Source organism: Falco rusticolus, chromosome 3, assembly GCF_015220075.1.
Source record: "Falco rusticolus isolate bFalRus1 chromosome 3, bFalRus1.pri, whole genome shotgun sequence".
Taxonomy (NCBI): domain Eukaryota; kingdom Metazoa; phylum Chordata; class Aves; order Falconiformes; family Falconidae; genus Falco; species Falco rusticolus.
In genome coordinates this window covers 12,193,876-12,210,451 of record NC_051189.1, presented here as the reverse complement: position 1 = coordinate 12,210,451, position 16,576 = coordinate 12,193,876, and the positions used below count along the sequence as shown (strand labels likewise).

Genomic DNA, 16,576 nt, shown 5'->3' with positions numbered 1-16,576 from the left:
CAGTGGCACGGAGCCATGCTGCAGGATCTCACCTTTCCTTGCTTCGTGGCTAAGGGTGGGGGTTGGCCATGCTGGTGTTCCCCTGGGAATCAAAGTGACCATCCTATCCGATTGCTGTTTTCCATTAATTTAATAGCATTTTTGCCTCAGTGTGAACGACTTTTTTATTAGTAGTGCATGTAGTTTTCTTTTGAGTTCCATGAACAAGATACAGGCCACCTTCACTTGGTTTCTCCAGCTCCCATCTCAAACTGGCAAGAGCAGTGATGCTGTCACATCAGAATCCCTGAGCAGTCAATTTGCCGTCACTTTTGAATAAAGGAAAGGTGGACTCTCAGATTTATGGAAATTATATTCTTCTGTAGTGGTTCAGAGCTGCCAAGCCTTTCTCACTGGAGGTGGGTTATGCAGTGGGATTTTTGCTCATCCTTTGACCATGCTCATCCTTTGACTGTGCTCATCCTTTGACCATTGTGCCCAGCAGTTCAAGGGAAGTAATTTTCCACCCCTCCTCTGCTCTGGTGAGGCCCTCCTTGGGGCACTGTGTCCAGCTCTGGTGTCCCCAGCACAAACCATACAGGGACCTGTTAGAGCAGGGACACAGAAATTATGGGAGGGCTGGAGCACCTCTCCTATGAAGAAGGGCTGAGAGGGTTGGGATTGTTCAACCTGGAGAAGAGAAGGATCCCAGGAAGCCCTACTATGGCCTTTCAATACTTAAAGAGGGCTTATAAAAAAGACGGGGACAGACTTTTTAGTAGGGCCTGTAGTGGTAGGACAAGGGGGAATGCTTTTAAACTAAAAGAGGGTAGATTCAGACTAGATAGAAGGAAGAAATCCTTTACTGCAATGGTGGTGAGGCACTGGCTTGGTAGATGCCCCATCCCTGGAAACGTTCAAAGTCAGGTTGGACGAGGCTCTGAGCAGCCTGATCGAGTTGATGTCCCTGCTCATGGCAGGGGGGTTGGACTAGATGATCTTTAAAGGTCCCTTCCAACTCAAACCATTCTATGATCTTATGATAATGATTTGCTGTGCCATATTGGCCCACCTCTATGAACCCAGCTGGAGGATGGGAGCCATCCTCTTCTCTCAATCTGCTTCTCTCTGGGGATTTTCATAGTCTCTTCTATGACACCTTTGATATGGAAGAAAACATCACATCAGTGCCCTGGCTTGGTTCAGCTGCTTCTACAAGCCAACAGTAACGAATTGGAGGAGACAGAAAGCCTGCTCCTTGAAATGGAGACTCCAGGTACCACACTGAAAACGTGACAGGAACTTTGCAAGCACTGCTTTAGATTGGCTCTTTGGCTGAAAAAATGAGCTGCTAATGAAACAATCATTTTCTTTGCCTCAAGTCTGCCAGATCACAGGGTGCCATCCGAAATATGCCCCAGTGGGCCTATGCAATATTATTTTATTGCATTTAATAGATAATGCATGAATAAATGTCTGCCAAGGCACCGTTTTGCTTAGACTTGCTGCTCCTGGAGATTCTTAACTCCCTTGTGATTTTGAGTGCTTTTCACCGGGGAAGTCACTGGGATGAACGGTCAGATGCTTGGATCCAGATGCTGCTCTGGACTGGAGCCCCAAAGGTCTCTTCTTCTTTTCTCCACCCCTGTAGCTCTCATTGGCAGAGGTACAACCCAGCAAGTGAAGCCGTAGGTGCTCAGCACCCATCACCGTAGCATCATCGTGCAAAGCCACCAGCCTGTCCCAGAACACAAACACAATGGCGGATGGTGCCTTCTGCAAGCAAAGCCATCCCTTCTCGAGGAGAAACTGCTACAGAGCAAAAACCAGGCAAAGGGAAAAGGAAAAAAGCTCAAAGTGAGAGCTGTAGGGAAAGCAGGGTATCAGCAGCAGTGGAGGGAAACGCTAATAAATTAGTCTATGCCTAATTACTTTTTGTGGCCAGTGTGTGGAGGGGGCTGCATGCAGGATAAGCGTTTCCTCTGAAGGAAAACACAGACATCCTGCCACCTCCCTCCAGCACAGTGCTAGCCACACAGGCAGGGTCCCTACAATTATTTGTAAAATATTCCAATTTAAATGAAAATATAAAAGAGATATTTAGAATATTTATTCTATTAGTAAAAGTGCTTACCGTGTCACTTTTAGAGTGTCAGAAAAGCATTCTCCTACAGATGATGGATAGCAGCCTGTAATTATATATGGGGAGAAATTGCTGAGCAGGCCATATTTAACTGGGGAGGAGAAATACCAGCTTGGGCCATTAAGGGTTAATTTTATTCTCTAAATAATATAAAAAGTGCTGAGTCTGTGCCTTTGCTCAAAGTAGAAAGTCCTCAAATGGACCCCGGAGAGTTTATAATATTCTACTGAATCAAGTAAAAATGTTAACCTTGCTTCATAAAACGATGGCTTGTTAAAGATGCGCAGTCCCTTTTCTTTTGAATAATTTAGGCCTGGAGTAAATCTTCTCTCGTTCTGCGTTTCCCTGTCCGAGAAACGGTGAGAGCTGTCTGCCTGTGGTTTGAACCACAAAGGGCACAGACAGCAAAGGTGTGTGATGCTGGCGTAGCATCCCAAAGAAGGATGGCTGGTAATTAGGGATTTAGGTTCTTTTGTGCTGGGCTTTGGCACACTGGACTCTTTTCCCAGTTGTGTTTTCCTTTTTGTGCTCCCCCGAAGAAGCATGTTTTCTGATTTTTATCAGATCTTCATAAAAAATGTCCCATTATTATCCATAATTTATGATGTGTCGTTGGCAGTGTCATCTCTTAAGTACTTTCTAGAATGTCTTGCAGGATGCTCAGGCCAAGCTGATCAACCCTTGACCCGTCCCATGGGCTGTAACTCCAACTGTGTGAGCTCTTCATACAAACAATGCTGGGATGCTCTAGCTTCATCAGGATCTTACTTAGAATTAAGTGAGAAAGCTTTAATTTTGTGTTGCCAAGTCCCTTCTTCCAGAACGTAGACTGTAGAGGATAAAGGTCCCTCCACTCTTGGGTTGAGGGGACAACTCCTGTACAAGAGCATGACCACATCCTTCGTTAAGGAATGTTACCCCCAATATTAGTCGTTTCCAGGAGGGAGCTGGTAGCAAAGCTAGGACCTTGATTTCCAGCATTCTCACCGGTTCCTTGGTTGTAGGTGAGGACGTTCCTCCACCTTGTGTGCACACATGGGAACCTACAGCTTCCTAAAGGGATTGAATGGACCTGCAAGTTCAGCTTCATGAAGCAGTAGGTGACATACAGCTCCAAATAGCTCTGTGACGTGCATCATCTCTAAACACAATGTCATAAATGTCTTAGCTAAAGCCACAAAGCTATGCCCACCATGGAAGTCTCCTTGCCGCCTTGCCTGGAGCTCCCTGACCGTCTCTGGCACCATGAAATGGTCACACTGGGTGAGGCTGGTCCCTCTGGGCTGGTCACCTGCAGTGGAGGAAGCCCGAAGGGGGAAGTGGGAAGAGAGGGAGAAATGGGGCCTCTTGCAGGTGCTCCCCAGGGTTTTCCGAAGACATTTTAATGAGCTGCTCTATAGTAAAAGTTCCTCTCTGGTTCCCCATCCCTCCTCCCATATGGGTCCTCATGCATGCATCTTGGCTTGGGGCATGAGTTCACTAGAAGAGGATGGGGTGAGGCTGGTGGGTGCAAGGGATGAGGTAGCACCAGTGAGTGAAGCTGTGGTAGCATGTTCCCCAGGGTTACAGAGAAGCAGGAGGAGATGTAGTCATGAGTGGCTTGCATGACCAGCAAGCCTGGAGAACAGATGCTCATCTTGTCTGAGAGGTGATTTCTCTGCCAAGCCGCTCTCCTTGCTGTGCTCACATTTCACTCCTGAAATAATACCCAAATAATATGAAATAATACGAAATAACACTTGGCCCAAAGGAGCCTGTAGGGTGATAATGGGTTGTGTGTCAGGCTGCTGTTGTAATATTTGATGGCTAACCATGGGCTGAGATCTCTGCACGGCTGAGCACTCATTGCATTGATTCACAGTTGGACTTGATCTTAAAGGTCTTCTTCAACCTAGATGATTCTATGATTGATTCTATACATCCATAGGCAACACCAATGAGCAGGTGCCTTGAGATTTGCTTCATGGGCACAAAACATGGCTTATTGGGGAATAAACTGTATGTGTAAGAATTGTGGCAAGGGTCAGTTTTGGTGCGTCCTCCAGCCCTTGCAGCAAAGGCAAGCTTTGTCAGAGCAAAGGCAAGCAAGTCAGCCCAGTCTCCTCTAACTGCTGCATCTGTAAAATTGTTTTGTATTAAATAAGCTTTTCCCCATGGTGTACATTAGCGAGTGTGCCGCATTAAATACCTATCTTCATATTGTTTCCATCAGCTGCTGTGAAGCCTGTGGGTAAATTGTTCCCCCGTGGGAACTGTTAAACAGTAAGACACTGAGATTAAACATCGAGGCTACTGTGATATATTTATGTACTGGAATAAATCATGGGTAAGCGGGGACTCTGTGCTCCAGTGTTTGCTGGCAACTCATTGCTCCTGGGGACCCCAACCAGCACGACCAGCCCAGTTCCTGACAATTGAAGCTTGACTGCCACCACAGCAAGGATGCTCATGGTTGACCTGCACTGGAACTGCCCATCCATCTCCTAAAATCCATCTTTTCAGTCCTGCTGAGTTGCTTGGCCAACAGCCTTTCACCAGAGCTCTGACTTACACCTTACCCATGTACACTGTTGGCAAAGCTCATGCTAACGAAGGCAGGTCTAGTTAGCATGTGCTGCCTGAGGAAGTGCCGCTTCCTTAGAAAAATAATTTTCCTCCCCCAGGTGGATTGTGGTGTTTTTCACAGTGGCAGCTGCTTGATTCTTCTGTAGAAAATTCAAACATTGGGACTTTTTCTTAGCTGACGCCTTGTTCTTGTTTGTGTTTCTGTAGTCTGATGATGTGCTTGGTTGGTTATTTTCTCCTTTTCTGGTGGAAGTTTAGCATGTTCCCACCATAAACTTATGTGTCTGATACTTAAATCTAACACTTTTTTTTTTTTTTAAGAAAAGCCACATGAACTGTGTTAGTAGCAGCAAACAGTTAAATGTCTTTGGGATTTTCTCTTCATTATCCAGTGCTCAGTTTGCAATGGAGAGTGGCAGAGAGGTCCTTGTTCCCCTTAATCCGTTATCACAGAAAGGTGAAGATCAATGCTGTTCATATTGCGTGTTCTCAGCTGTTTTTTGTTGCTTGCTGGGTAAAACAGCTTTTTTCTTTCCTCACAGCCAACAGCCATCAGGTGTTGGTCTTTCTGGGTCTTTATTCCCCCTCCTTTGGTCCCAGGTTGACTCCCAGCAGGTTGACTTTCCCTTGAGCACACACAATCATTGGGGACCTACCTGTGCACATTCATCCAGGTAGCTGTTGGCCGATTCCCAGGTCTGTAATTGCACTCCACCCCCATCTTTCATTGAGTCATAGAATAGTTTGGCTTGGAAGGGATTTTTAAACATCATCTAGTCCAATCCCCCTGCAATAAGCAGGGACATGTCCCACTAGATCAGGTCCCTCAAGGCCCTGTCCAACCTGACCTTGAACACTCCCAGGGATGGGGCATGCACAGCTGCTCTGGGCAACCTGTGCTGGTGTCTCTCTACCCTCACAGGAAAAAATTTCTTCCTTGATGTCCAGCCTGAACCTGCCCTCTTTCAGTTTAAAACTGTTTCCCCTTTTCCAGTCACTACAGGCCCCGGTAAAATGTCTTTCTTCATCTTTCTTATAATCCCCCTTTCCATACTGAAAGACCACAATAAGGTCCTCCCAGAGCCTCCTCTTCTCCAGGCTTCTCCAACCTCAGCTCTCTCAGCCCTTCTTCCTAGGAGAGGTGTTCCAGCCTGCTGATCATCCTGAACTTCTGTCCCAGGTGGTCATGGTGGCCACCACAGCACCTGTCACATATGGTGGGGAGTTGAAGGACACTGGCTGTCCTTTTCCTGCAGCATTGAGAGACTTGTGACAGCAAAAAGCTTGGAGGTGCTTAATGGTAGAAGCTTCTTGAGTCTAGCAAGTATAAGAATCACCATGAATTTTTAAGCTGCATATAAATCCTTTAAGAATGATTTCTTGCTTCTCCATGCTGCTGCTGTGATCAGTTGTGCTCCTTCTTCCTGAGGTTGCCGCTGCTGTGGTTGGGCTAGTGGTGGGATGTGAGCTGCTCTGTGCTCACTGCTGCCATTTCAGAGCTCCAACATCTCCCTTAGAGGAGAAGCATGTGGACAAATCTCTGGATGAAAAGTCCCTTGAGGGTTGTTCAACATCTTCTGGTTGTGGAAATCCTGAAGGCCCAGGCTGCTCCTTGATCTCATCCCTCCAAAACTGGTACTGGCTATGGCCAGAGGGGCTGTGGGAGAGGTTTTAGATGTGTTGGGGGTTGTGAAGGGAAGCACCTCAACTTTACAAACAGCCCTCTCCTTTCCCTCCAGGTGTGCTAGCACTGAGATATTAGCACCTTGAATCCTGGGTTCAGTTTTGGGCCCCTCACTACCAGAAAGACATTGAGGTGCTGGAGTGTTGTCCGGAGATGGGCAGTGAAACTGGTGAAAGGTCTGGATCACAAGTCTGATGAGGAACTGGGGGAGTTTAGCCTGGAGAAAAGGAGGCTCAGGGGAGACCTTATCATTCTCTACAGCTCCCGGCAAGGAGGTTGTAGGCAGGTGGGGTCAGTCTGTTGTCCCAAGTAACAAGCGACAGGACAAGAGGAAATAGCCTTAAGTTGTGCAGGGGTGGGGTTTAGATTGGATATTATGAGAAATTTCTTCACTGAAAGGGTTATCAGGCATTGGAACAGGCTGCCCAGGGAAGTAGTGGTATCACCATCCCTGGAAACTTTCAGAAAATGCATAGATATGGTGCTTAGGGATGTGGTTTAGCGGTGGGCTTGGCAGTCCTGGGCTAACGGTTGGACCCAATGATCTTAAAGGTCTTTTCCAACCTAAATGATTCTATGAGAGATGTTTTGGAGCTGAGTTTCTTCCAGGTCAGTTTTCTGGGTGGCAGCCTTGTTCCTGTAGGTCTTCACCATCACATCAGTGGGTCAGCAAAGATTTGCTCCTCTCCTGGAGACCCTTCAAATACTGTGTGAGACCTTAAGAAGCTCCTTCACATACAGATGGTTTCGTGCATGCTTTTCATTTCGGACTGACTAAGAGGTTTCAAATGCAGATGATTTTTCTTTCAGATCACCCCAGGGCTGATACTTGGAGACAGCCACCTGTGGCAGGAGCAGGTTTCCTGGCTCAAAGTGCTCATCTCCAAACTCCATGACTTTGTTATGCTGAATTAGATGCAGTCAAGCTGAGAAGCTCCTCCGTGTCCAGCTACCAGGGGGGCTGCTTGAAGTGCAAGAAGTCTTAATATAAAACCTCACCTCTTGTTATTAGCATGGGGAGGGATACAGAGAAGTCTAAGCTTTGAGACATCCCAAAATTTCTATATTTTGGTCATACCTCCATCTTACTCCTTTTATGATTCTATCAGAACTGCTTCCAGTTTCTTCTACCCTTTGATTCAGAGAGAGGTGATGGCTGCAGGACACACTAATGGTGTTGGGTAGGGGAGGACAGGATCTTATAGGTGTGCAGGATCTGACTGGACTGGAACAGAGAGGCCATGGGGAAACAGCGATGTGATCAATGGGCCTCTGAACATGAGGAGGGGCTGCCCAGGAGGAAGCTGGAGCTGATGTTCATTAAGGCCGTAAATCCATGAAATGAGTGAGCTGATCAAAGGATGGAGAAGAGGAAGAGGAGAAAGACTTGCATGATTTTGCTGCTCAGAGACTTATCACTTTTCCATCTCGGTGAGATCTTTAAAGGTGACCTACATGAGGATGGGCTTGCTGAGACCTGATACCCTGCATCAGCTTCCATGTCAGCAGACACACCATGCTCCGGCTCCTATTAGAAGAGTCAAACAGATTTAACCACCTGCATTCATGAAGGTTGGGCATTAGGGTCTGGACATCAGCAAATTGCTTCTTTTTAAGAGATGACCCATTGTATACACTTCCAGCAGGACAGGGTATGATGAGGAGGTGTTGCATGAAAACATCTTGGCAGCTTCTCCTGCCCCTTCTCTCAGTCCTGTGTGGGAAAGAGCCATTTAAGATTGAAATTTATCTCTGTCTTGGATGCAGCTGTTTTGGGCTCAGATGGAGGGCAGGTGGTAGAAATGCCCTCACAGCTACAGAAATGCTGGTTGTGTGCATGAAGCTTTGTATAGGGCTGGTTTTAGAGGTTATGAACCCTCTCCAGGCTTTATCAGGTAAGATGTCAATAGGTTTGCAGGGGGGGAAAGAGGAGAGGAGTTTGCCAGGTGGATGCATCAGCATCCTTTTTCCTGGTGCTGAAGCAGGCACGGCTTGGAGAACTACCTGGTTATGGCTCCCTCACCTTCATTTTGACCCAAGTCTCGTTGGGTCTACTTGCCAGGAGTTTTTAGTGATATTTTAGGCATATCTGTAGCAGTGTCCACCTGTTCCAGCTGCAGGTTCCTGGTGTGCTGAGTGGTCCTCACCTCTCCTGCTGATTTTTGTTGCTTGCAGTCATGTCTGGGAGACACTGGACATAACTCCTGGGCAACAGGGCAGCCCCTTCTCTGGGATAAGGTATTTGTGGCTTACCTTCTCCCATTGTTCAGAAATAGCTGATGAAGAGCACTGCCTTTGATAGCTCTTTTATGGTCCACTGCAGCTGTATGAAAATCAACTACAAAAGCAACTTCATTTTGTTTATTTTTAATTTTGGCTGTGGTTGACAGATGTTTCCTGGGTGCTAGAGTTGCCTGCTTGGTTTGTTTTTTTTCCTATAATGTGTAGCAGAAGTCATCAGTCAACACACTGATTAGTAAGTAAAATCTTTACTAAAAAAAAAAAAAAAAAGGTGGGTAGGCTTGGTAGTGGGTCTGCTCATAAGATCACGAGTGGTGGCCAGGCTGGATTTGAGCAGGCTGAAATCTGACTGACTGGGAGCATCCCGTTGGCTTGCTGGGGACATCAAGTCCTTGTGCATCTCCTCTGGGCAGTGATGGTTGTGCTGCTGATAGTAAGGGGTAAATCTTGGTACTGGCGATGGGAGCTTTCCGTTGAAAACACTTGCTGGATTGCAGAGGTTTAAAACTAATCAGGCTTCTTCCGTGTCCAATCCTACCCATGTATCAGTGCAGAAATCTTTGTAGGTTTCCAGTTGCATTTTATTTACCGTACTCTGTAATGGCATAATGAGAGTTCTTATTGCTACTTTAATTTAGCTGTAGTATCTTCAACAGCATTCAGATGCTTACATTAAAGACGTTGCTTATCAGGGCAAACTTGAACTGCTTGGTAGTCTCGGCTAGTTGATAATAGTGCCTATATAAATACCGGGGTGTGATTTTCTCTCTTGCACTTTAATATCTCTGTAGAAGGAGGTGCATCGCAAAACATGAAAATTAGGAAAGTTCAGGGGAAAAGCAGTCACTGAATCATGGCTATAAAGTGGGAATATGCTGATGAGGCAGGGAGTTCTTGATTTCAACCCGAACTTCTGTACAAGTGAACACAAAGAGCAGATTTTGTCTTTGCTTCCCGTGCTGGAGTCTCCCTTTGTTCCCATCTGTTCTCTGTTGTTGGACAGTCTCTGCAGCCTGAGAGCAGTGGCTGGCACCTTCCATGAGCCACCTGGAATCATGCACGTGGTGGAGCCCCTGTCATACCTCATGCAGATGACACTGTAGGGGATGTCTGGTGGATATCTGGCTTGCTCCACCCCTGACAGTGATGATTTGGGGTTGGTGATCACTGTCAATGGGTTCCCCATGTGAAATTGGCTCCATCTTGGCTTTGGGGTGTGATGGATGAGATTTTGAGGGTCATGGAAATGGGGTTCTTCAACAAAGTGGTGTGGGGAGTGATTGAATGCTGTAGATATTGCCATACTGCAGTGAATGCCAGGTTGGGGATTCAACTTCTGGATGGACATATCCAAAGAGTTATAGTCAATGGCTCTATGTCCAAGTGGAAGCCAGTAATAAGTGGTGTCCCTCAAGCATCTGTACTGGGACCAATACTGTTTAATATCTTCATTAATGACATAGTGGGATTGAGTGCACCCTCAGCAAGTTTGCAGATGACACCAAGCTGAGTGCTGCCGTTGATTCCCTTGAGGGAAGGGAGGCCATCCAGAGGGGTCTTGTCCCGCCTAAGGAGTGCACCCATGTGAACCTCATGAAGCTCAATGAGGCCAAGCACAAGGGTCCTGCACCTGGGTTGGAGCAATCTCAAGCACAAATACAGGCTGGGTGGAGAACAGATTGAGAGCAGCCCTGCAGAGAAAGATCTGTGGTTGCTGGTCGATGAAAAATGGGACATGAGCTGGCTGGCAATGTGCTCTTGCAGCCCAGAAAGCCAAGTGTATCTTGGGCTGCATCCAAAGCAGTGTGACCAGTGGGTCTAGGGAGGGGATTTTTCCCCTCTGCTCCACTCTGGTGAGAACACCCCAGAGCACTGTGTCCATCCCTGGGGTCCCCAGCACAAGCCAGACAGGGTCCTGTTGGAGCAGGGCCAGAGGAGGCCATGGAAATGGTCTGAGAGCTGGAACCCCTCTGGTATGAGGAAAGGCTAAGAAAGTTGGGGTTGTTTAGCCTGGGGAGACCATCTTGCAGCCTTTCAGTATAAAAAGAGGACTTATAAGAAAGATGGAGAGAAACTTTTTTACCAGAACAAAGAGTAATGAATGGTTTTAAACTGAAAGAGAGTAGCTTTAGATAGGATATAAGGGCGAACTTTTTTTCCAGCAAGGGTGATGAGACACTGGAGCAGGTTGCCCAGAGAAGTTGTGGATGCTCCATCCCTGGAAGTGTTCAACATCAAGTTGGATGGGGCTTTGAGCAACCTGATCTAGTTGAAGATGTCCCTGCCTATGGCAGGGGATTTGGACTAGATGAACTTTGAAGGTCCCTCCCAACCCAACCCATTCTATGATTTGTTGATTCCTCCTTATTTCTGTGACTTGGCTTTTGTGGTGGTTCAGCTGGTCCTGGGTGATTCGGGATTGGAGTAGGGCTGCACTGGCTGGTCTTCCCCTCCACCCTCTTGGCTTGCCTTGTTTCTTTTATTTATATTTTGGCTTACACTGTCTTCAGGCGTTGTTACGAGTTCTGTGGCTGTCCTCCAAGCTGATTCAGGACACGGTCAGAAACCAACCCTGGAAAATCCAACTTCTGGCCAGTGTGACTCCAAGCAAGGTGCTCACCAGTCGCAGGGAGCTGGAGCAAGACCTGACAGGAAGCAACTCCCAAATAAGATAGTATGTTTAAATAAAAAATAAAAAACCCCGAAATGCTCAGTTATGGTACCTCTGCTCCTGCTTGGAGCTGAAACCTGGAGGTGTTGCTTACGTGCATGCTGGAGAGATGCAGTGCTCTTTGACATCATTTTGCTATGTGGGAAATTTCAATTACAGAGGAAGTAACATGTCCAAACCATGGAGAAGAAAGATGAGAAGTAACAGCTGACGGGAACTTAGAGGAAGATGGCAAGAGGTGGCAGAGAAGGGATGCAAAAGAGAGCCCCATCCATTAGGCCATTTCAGTTTGGGCTGGACCATGCTGGAGGAATGGATGCTGCAGGGACAAGGCTTTTTCTTGGCCACTTAAGTCTCCTGCAGCTATTTTTCTGCCTCTTCCCAGTGAGTTTAGAAATACCATCCCATTCTTACTCCAGCTCCGGAGGTATTTTAGCTCAAATGCTGTTTTATTGCCTGCAAATACCAGGGGAGAGGGTTCATGGCTTTGCAGTAGATGCTAGGGAGCATTTGGTAGATCCCAGATACTAATGAGCACTTGGAGAAGGCCATCAGAAGTCATCGCTTCCCTGCAAGCATTTAGCTCAGATCACCAAACTATTTTGAGGGCAGAAACTCATTTTGGAGCAAATTCCTTAGGATAATTGTGTTGGCTAAATTTCTCCATCATTATTCCACAGCCTGGATGATGTTTGGATGTATTGTCCTCCAGGTTTTAATGACAGGGAGCTGGATATTTTTTTTTTAAGGCTGCTTCCGTCTGCACCCAATTATAAAAAAGCCATGAAAAAAAAGCTATTTACTGGCTGTCAGTTCAGAGCGGTGTCAGAAAACAGCTCCACCACCTCCAGCGATAGCTTCCCAACAGCTGCTTAGCACTGAGACATGGTGGGTAAGAGGGACATTAAAACAGCCTGACATCAATCCACTCGCTTAATCCTGCACTTGGCGGCGAGGCTACCTGTAATAGTTCCAGTGAAGCTGCATGGATGTGCTTTAAAAAATAGAAAGTACTTGAGTTGAGGCACTTGTGTTTTGGGGATTAACTTGTGCTTTTAATGCTCCCCTTCCCCAGAAGGTCTGCTTGGTGCTTTTGTCACCACATTGAGCTGGGTTTCCAGGAAGGAGCTGGACTCGGGTCCGTCATGGTGGATGGAGAGATAGACACAAGTCCAAGGAGATAGGAAGATGCTCCAGCACTTTGCCATCTCTTGTCTGTCTGCTGGTCCCTTGTCACCTGCTGTTGACTGGTGCTGGAAAAGTAGCAATCAAGCAGGGGGTGAGACAAGCCTGGAGATATTAAAGAAGTTCAACCTGGGCAAACTGCTGGTAGAGCAGAGCTGGAAATGCCAGGCTGGTCATCCCCACCCTGTAAGGTCAGTGGGTGGTTGTTAGTTGGCCCAGTAACCCAGCTTTGCCTTCTGCCCTCTGCTGCTTCCTGCCAAGCTCGTTCGTGGAAAATGTTAATTAACGTCATTCCCAGGGCTGAGCCGGGACCTTTCAGTTGCTGCCTCCTTCTTTGCCAGGTCCATGCTAAAGAAGGCTGTGCCCTGCAAAACCCCCTCATCCCTGTTCCGCTCCCCATGCACTTTGGGGCCTGTTGGGCCATTTAAGGCTTTGTAAGTCGTTAACAGCACCTTGAATTTCACCCAAAGCTGCCTTGGCAGCCAGGGAGGAGTCCCGACCACGGGGGCTGCCAGCCGGGCACTGTCCCAGCGCTGGGCACCGCTGCCGGTCTCCTCCAGGCAGGCTGTGGGGGGAACCCCAGAGTGAGGAGACCAGGATGGGGACGACATCAGTGGGATGATGACATCTTCATCAGCACCCGATGGAGCCGGGGAGGTTTATCCCCAGGGCTTTTTAGAACTGCTGTGGGTTTTCCGTTGTCTCTCTTGGAAGGGATCAGAGGTTTTTTTCTCTTTTTATGATCCAACCTGTGGGCTGGCAGGGATCCCATGGGGGTATAATTAGCCACCCCAACAGGTGGAAGGGATCAGATAGCCCCCAGCACGAGGTCATGCCCGCCACCCCAGCATGGGCTTCACCCTGGCTGACACACAGTGCGCAGCAAACCACCTTACAGCAACCCAGCCCCAGCATGTTTGCTCTGGCATGCAGGGCAAGAGCAGAACAGTGGCCATAAATAAACAGAAGGGGCTTTTCCAACCACTGAGCCCAGCAGGGAGGTGATCCCAGCCTCATCATCCCAGCCCTGAAACAGCGACGATGCACGGGGCGTTACGGAAGAAAGGCCGAGCTCTGGGAGCGGCGTGGAAAAGCCATTAGAAACCGGAGCTGGGGACATGGCCCTGGGATTAGTCGCACACGGTTTGTTTTCTTTATTAAGTATCTTTTTGCCATGGAGCCAATAAACATGGTCTGGTACAGTGATTGACTTGGAGGTTGGTGCTGGTGAGAGCACTGGGGAGGTGCCATATCCTGATCCTGGCACCCAGCCAGGACCACAGCACCATCCCTCCCGCAGGGATTTGTAACTGGTCCCTTGGGTGCCCTGCTTGGAAGAAACAGCCATGTTTCTTGGCTTTTCCCCAAAATAGCATCATTCCTCGGCATAGCAGCATCACCACCAGCTGCAAGGGTGAAGCATCCATGTGGCTTTTTGAGACCAGGGCTCTTTTTTTCCTTCTCTTCTCCTTTCAAGTCCATTTTGTCCTGGAAACTACTCTACAGAAGCAGATCTCGCATCCTTGAGGCTCTGAAGAGCTGCTGCCCTGACAATGAATAGCAATAATCAGCATCAGGTGGGTTCATAATTAATAGGAGGCTTTCAGGGTGTCACCATCATCACAAGGATGGAGACCCAGAGGTGGTGGTGGACTAGAAGCCTTCCAGCATGCAGTAGATCTGATATACCATCAGGCCAGCTAGCCATCACATGGGACTGGTGCTGTTGAACTAGAGCTGGCCCCAGCTATAAGAACGATATGGGAATTACTTTGCGTTGATGCCGGTCAGAAACATGATCACACAGCCCAAGAGCCCATCCCTCACTGTTTTGCTGCCTGACACTGTACGGAACCTGAAATCCTGAGGTTTTGCTCATGCTTCCCTTGGGATCCACTTGCCCTGTCAAAGTGAGCTCAGCAGTTCTGCCTGTCCTGTGCCACCGGAGTCGTATAAGTTTTAGGCAGGCATTATCATCCATCACTGCCCATTCAATAAAGAATGGCTTTGGGCAGAGAATGTGGGGAAAAGGGGAATGAGAAGATAAACCACAAGCGGTTGCAGGTTTTCTCCATGTAGATGGTCTCAGCTGGCACCGCGCCAATGTGGCTTTCAGCCTTTCCATCTCTCCATCACCTGGCAGCAGCCCCTGGGTTCATCCTAGCCTTCAATCCTCAACAGGCCATGCCTTTAGTTTTTCTCTCCCCTGATTTTGTTTCACTTACTTTTAAAGCAGTTATCAGGTTGAGGGGTTTGCTTCTCTGCTCATTATTTTTCATGACAAGGACTGCCCTTGAAAGCTGTCTTGTCGCTGTCTTTTGCAAGCATTTATTCTTGATCCGGGCCATAGCCCGTCTGCAGGTGGAGGTGGCCAGACCAGCACGAGTTGGGAAGAAGGTAGAGGAAAGTGAAAGCTGTTCTCCCAAACCTCTGCTTGATTCAAATTTCTAGGTGATTTGCAAGGGAATGGCTGCTTAAACACAAGCTTTCTGTGCTGAATGTGATGGTTTTCCCATACCCGCTCTGGAATGGCATACCCAAAATAAGCATCAATGCTACTGCTAGCTCGGGGCAGGCAGGAGCTGGCCTTGCCTGCATGGCTGGGATGCTCTAGTCTCTAGTGATGCTTTTCCAGTGCTTGTCCGTGAGCGGAAGAGAGCAAACAGTCTCCTGGGCTGCATCTGAAGCAATGTGGCCAACAGGTCTAGGGAGGGGATTCTGCCCCTCTGCTCCACTCAGGTGAGACCCCCCTGGGGCACTGCACCCAGCTCGGGGGTCCCCAGCACAAGCCAGGCAGGGACCTGCTGGAGCGGGGCCGGGGGAGGGACACGGAGCTGGTCCGAGGGCTGGAGCATCTCTCCTATGAAGACAGGCTGAGAGAGCTGGGGTTGTTCAGCCTGGAAAAGAGAAGGCTCCGGGAGGGAGACCTTAGAGCAGCCTGCCAATACCTAAAGGGGGCTGATAAAAAAGACGGAGAGTTTTTACCAGGGCCTGTAGTGATAGCACAAGGGGCAATGATTTTAAACTAAAAGAGGGTAGGTTTAGATTGGACATAGGAAATGAATGTTTTCTGGTGAGGGTGGTGAGACGCTGGGCCAGGTTGCCCAGAGAAGCTGTGGATGCCCCATCCCTGGAAAACTGAATGGGGCTTTGAGTGACCTGATCTAGTGGAAGGTGTCCCTGCCCATGGCAGTGGGGTTGGACTAGATGATCTTGAAAGATCGCTTCCAACCCAAACCATTCTGTGATTCTGTTTCTATGAAACAGGATTTTGGAATAATGGCAGACCCTGGGCACTGTTTAGAGATCACTCTAGTTTCAGGTTGCCCATTGGCTTGTAGACTTACTTACCATTGAAGGTCCTTCAAATTGAGGAGGAAAGTCGTAAACTGTGGGTTTAATGAATTTTTATTGGAAAAGCGGTGCTGTCACTGCACCGTGCCCCCCATCGAGACAATGGCCATGCGTCCATCTGGATCCCCAGCCCTCCTGCTGCTCAATGCCATCCCCAACCTCCAGCAGACAAGCTCCTTGCTCTGCTGCTGACTTCAGTGATCGGCCCCAGGCAGCAGAGCTGCTGAACCTTTCTGCCCTTTTAAAGAGAAGCTCCCACAGCTCAGCAGGGCTGCTGCTTAATCCCAAAGGTCAGCATGGGGAGCTGCTCCCGTGCCCCCAGAGTCAGGTTGCATTAAAAGGGCAAGAGCTTGCCTACATCCCACATTGTTGGGAAGATGCATTTTTATAAACAGGTGAGAATGATCATGCTAAAACCCTCACTGTGTTTCTGTTCCCCTGGGTTTGTCTTGTTTTGCCCCAAACCTGTGCAAAATTTGAGCAACTGTGCTACCCTGTAGCAGGGAGATTTGCAGCATGGGCATCCAAGTGTGGGAGGACCCATGTGGGGAAAAAGCAGACTGCATCTTTGCTCGTGGAGACTGTCAACAGGGGAATGGATGCTGATGTTGTGAACCCTTTGTTGCGCCGTGTGTCTTGGATTGCCTCTCTCCATGGGTATCATGACGTGGTGCATGCCTGTGCTTCCTGCAAAAGCCAAGCTGGCTGGGATGGGAGAGAGCACCCTGGGTGGGAATGGGTCCACCCAGGGCAT

General features: G+C 48.3%; 1 protein-coding gene across 3 annotated transcripts in view; it reads left to right on the top strand.

Annotated features, from left to right (window-relative positions):
• The window catches only part of ZC3H3 (zinc finger CCCH-type containing 3), a 186,705-nt gene that overhangs the window by 152,892 nt on the left and 17,237 nt on the right, over positions 1-16,576 (top strand). Inside the window, exon 10 of one of the 3 annotated variants that reach the window (XM_037378833.1) lies at positions 11,123-12,437. The exons of the other annotated variants lie outside the window; for them this stretch is intronic. Within the exon in view, the coding sequence (XP_037234730.1) occupies positions 11,123-11,287 (165 nt within the window). The 3' untranslated portion in view covers positions 11,288-12,437. Of the gene's footprint in view, positions 1-11,122; positions 12,438-16,576 lie in introns of those variants that run through there. 3 annotated transcript variants of the gene reach the window in all.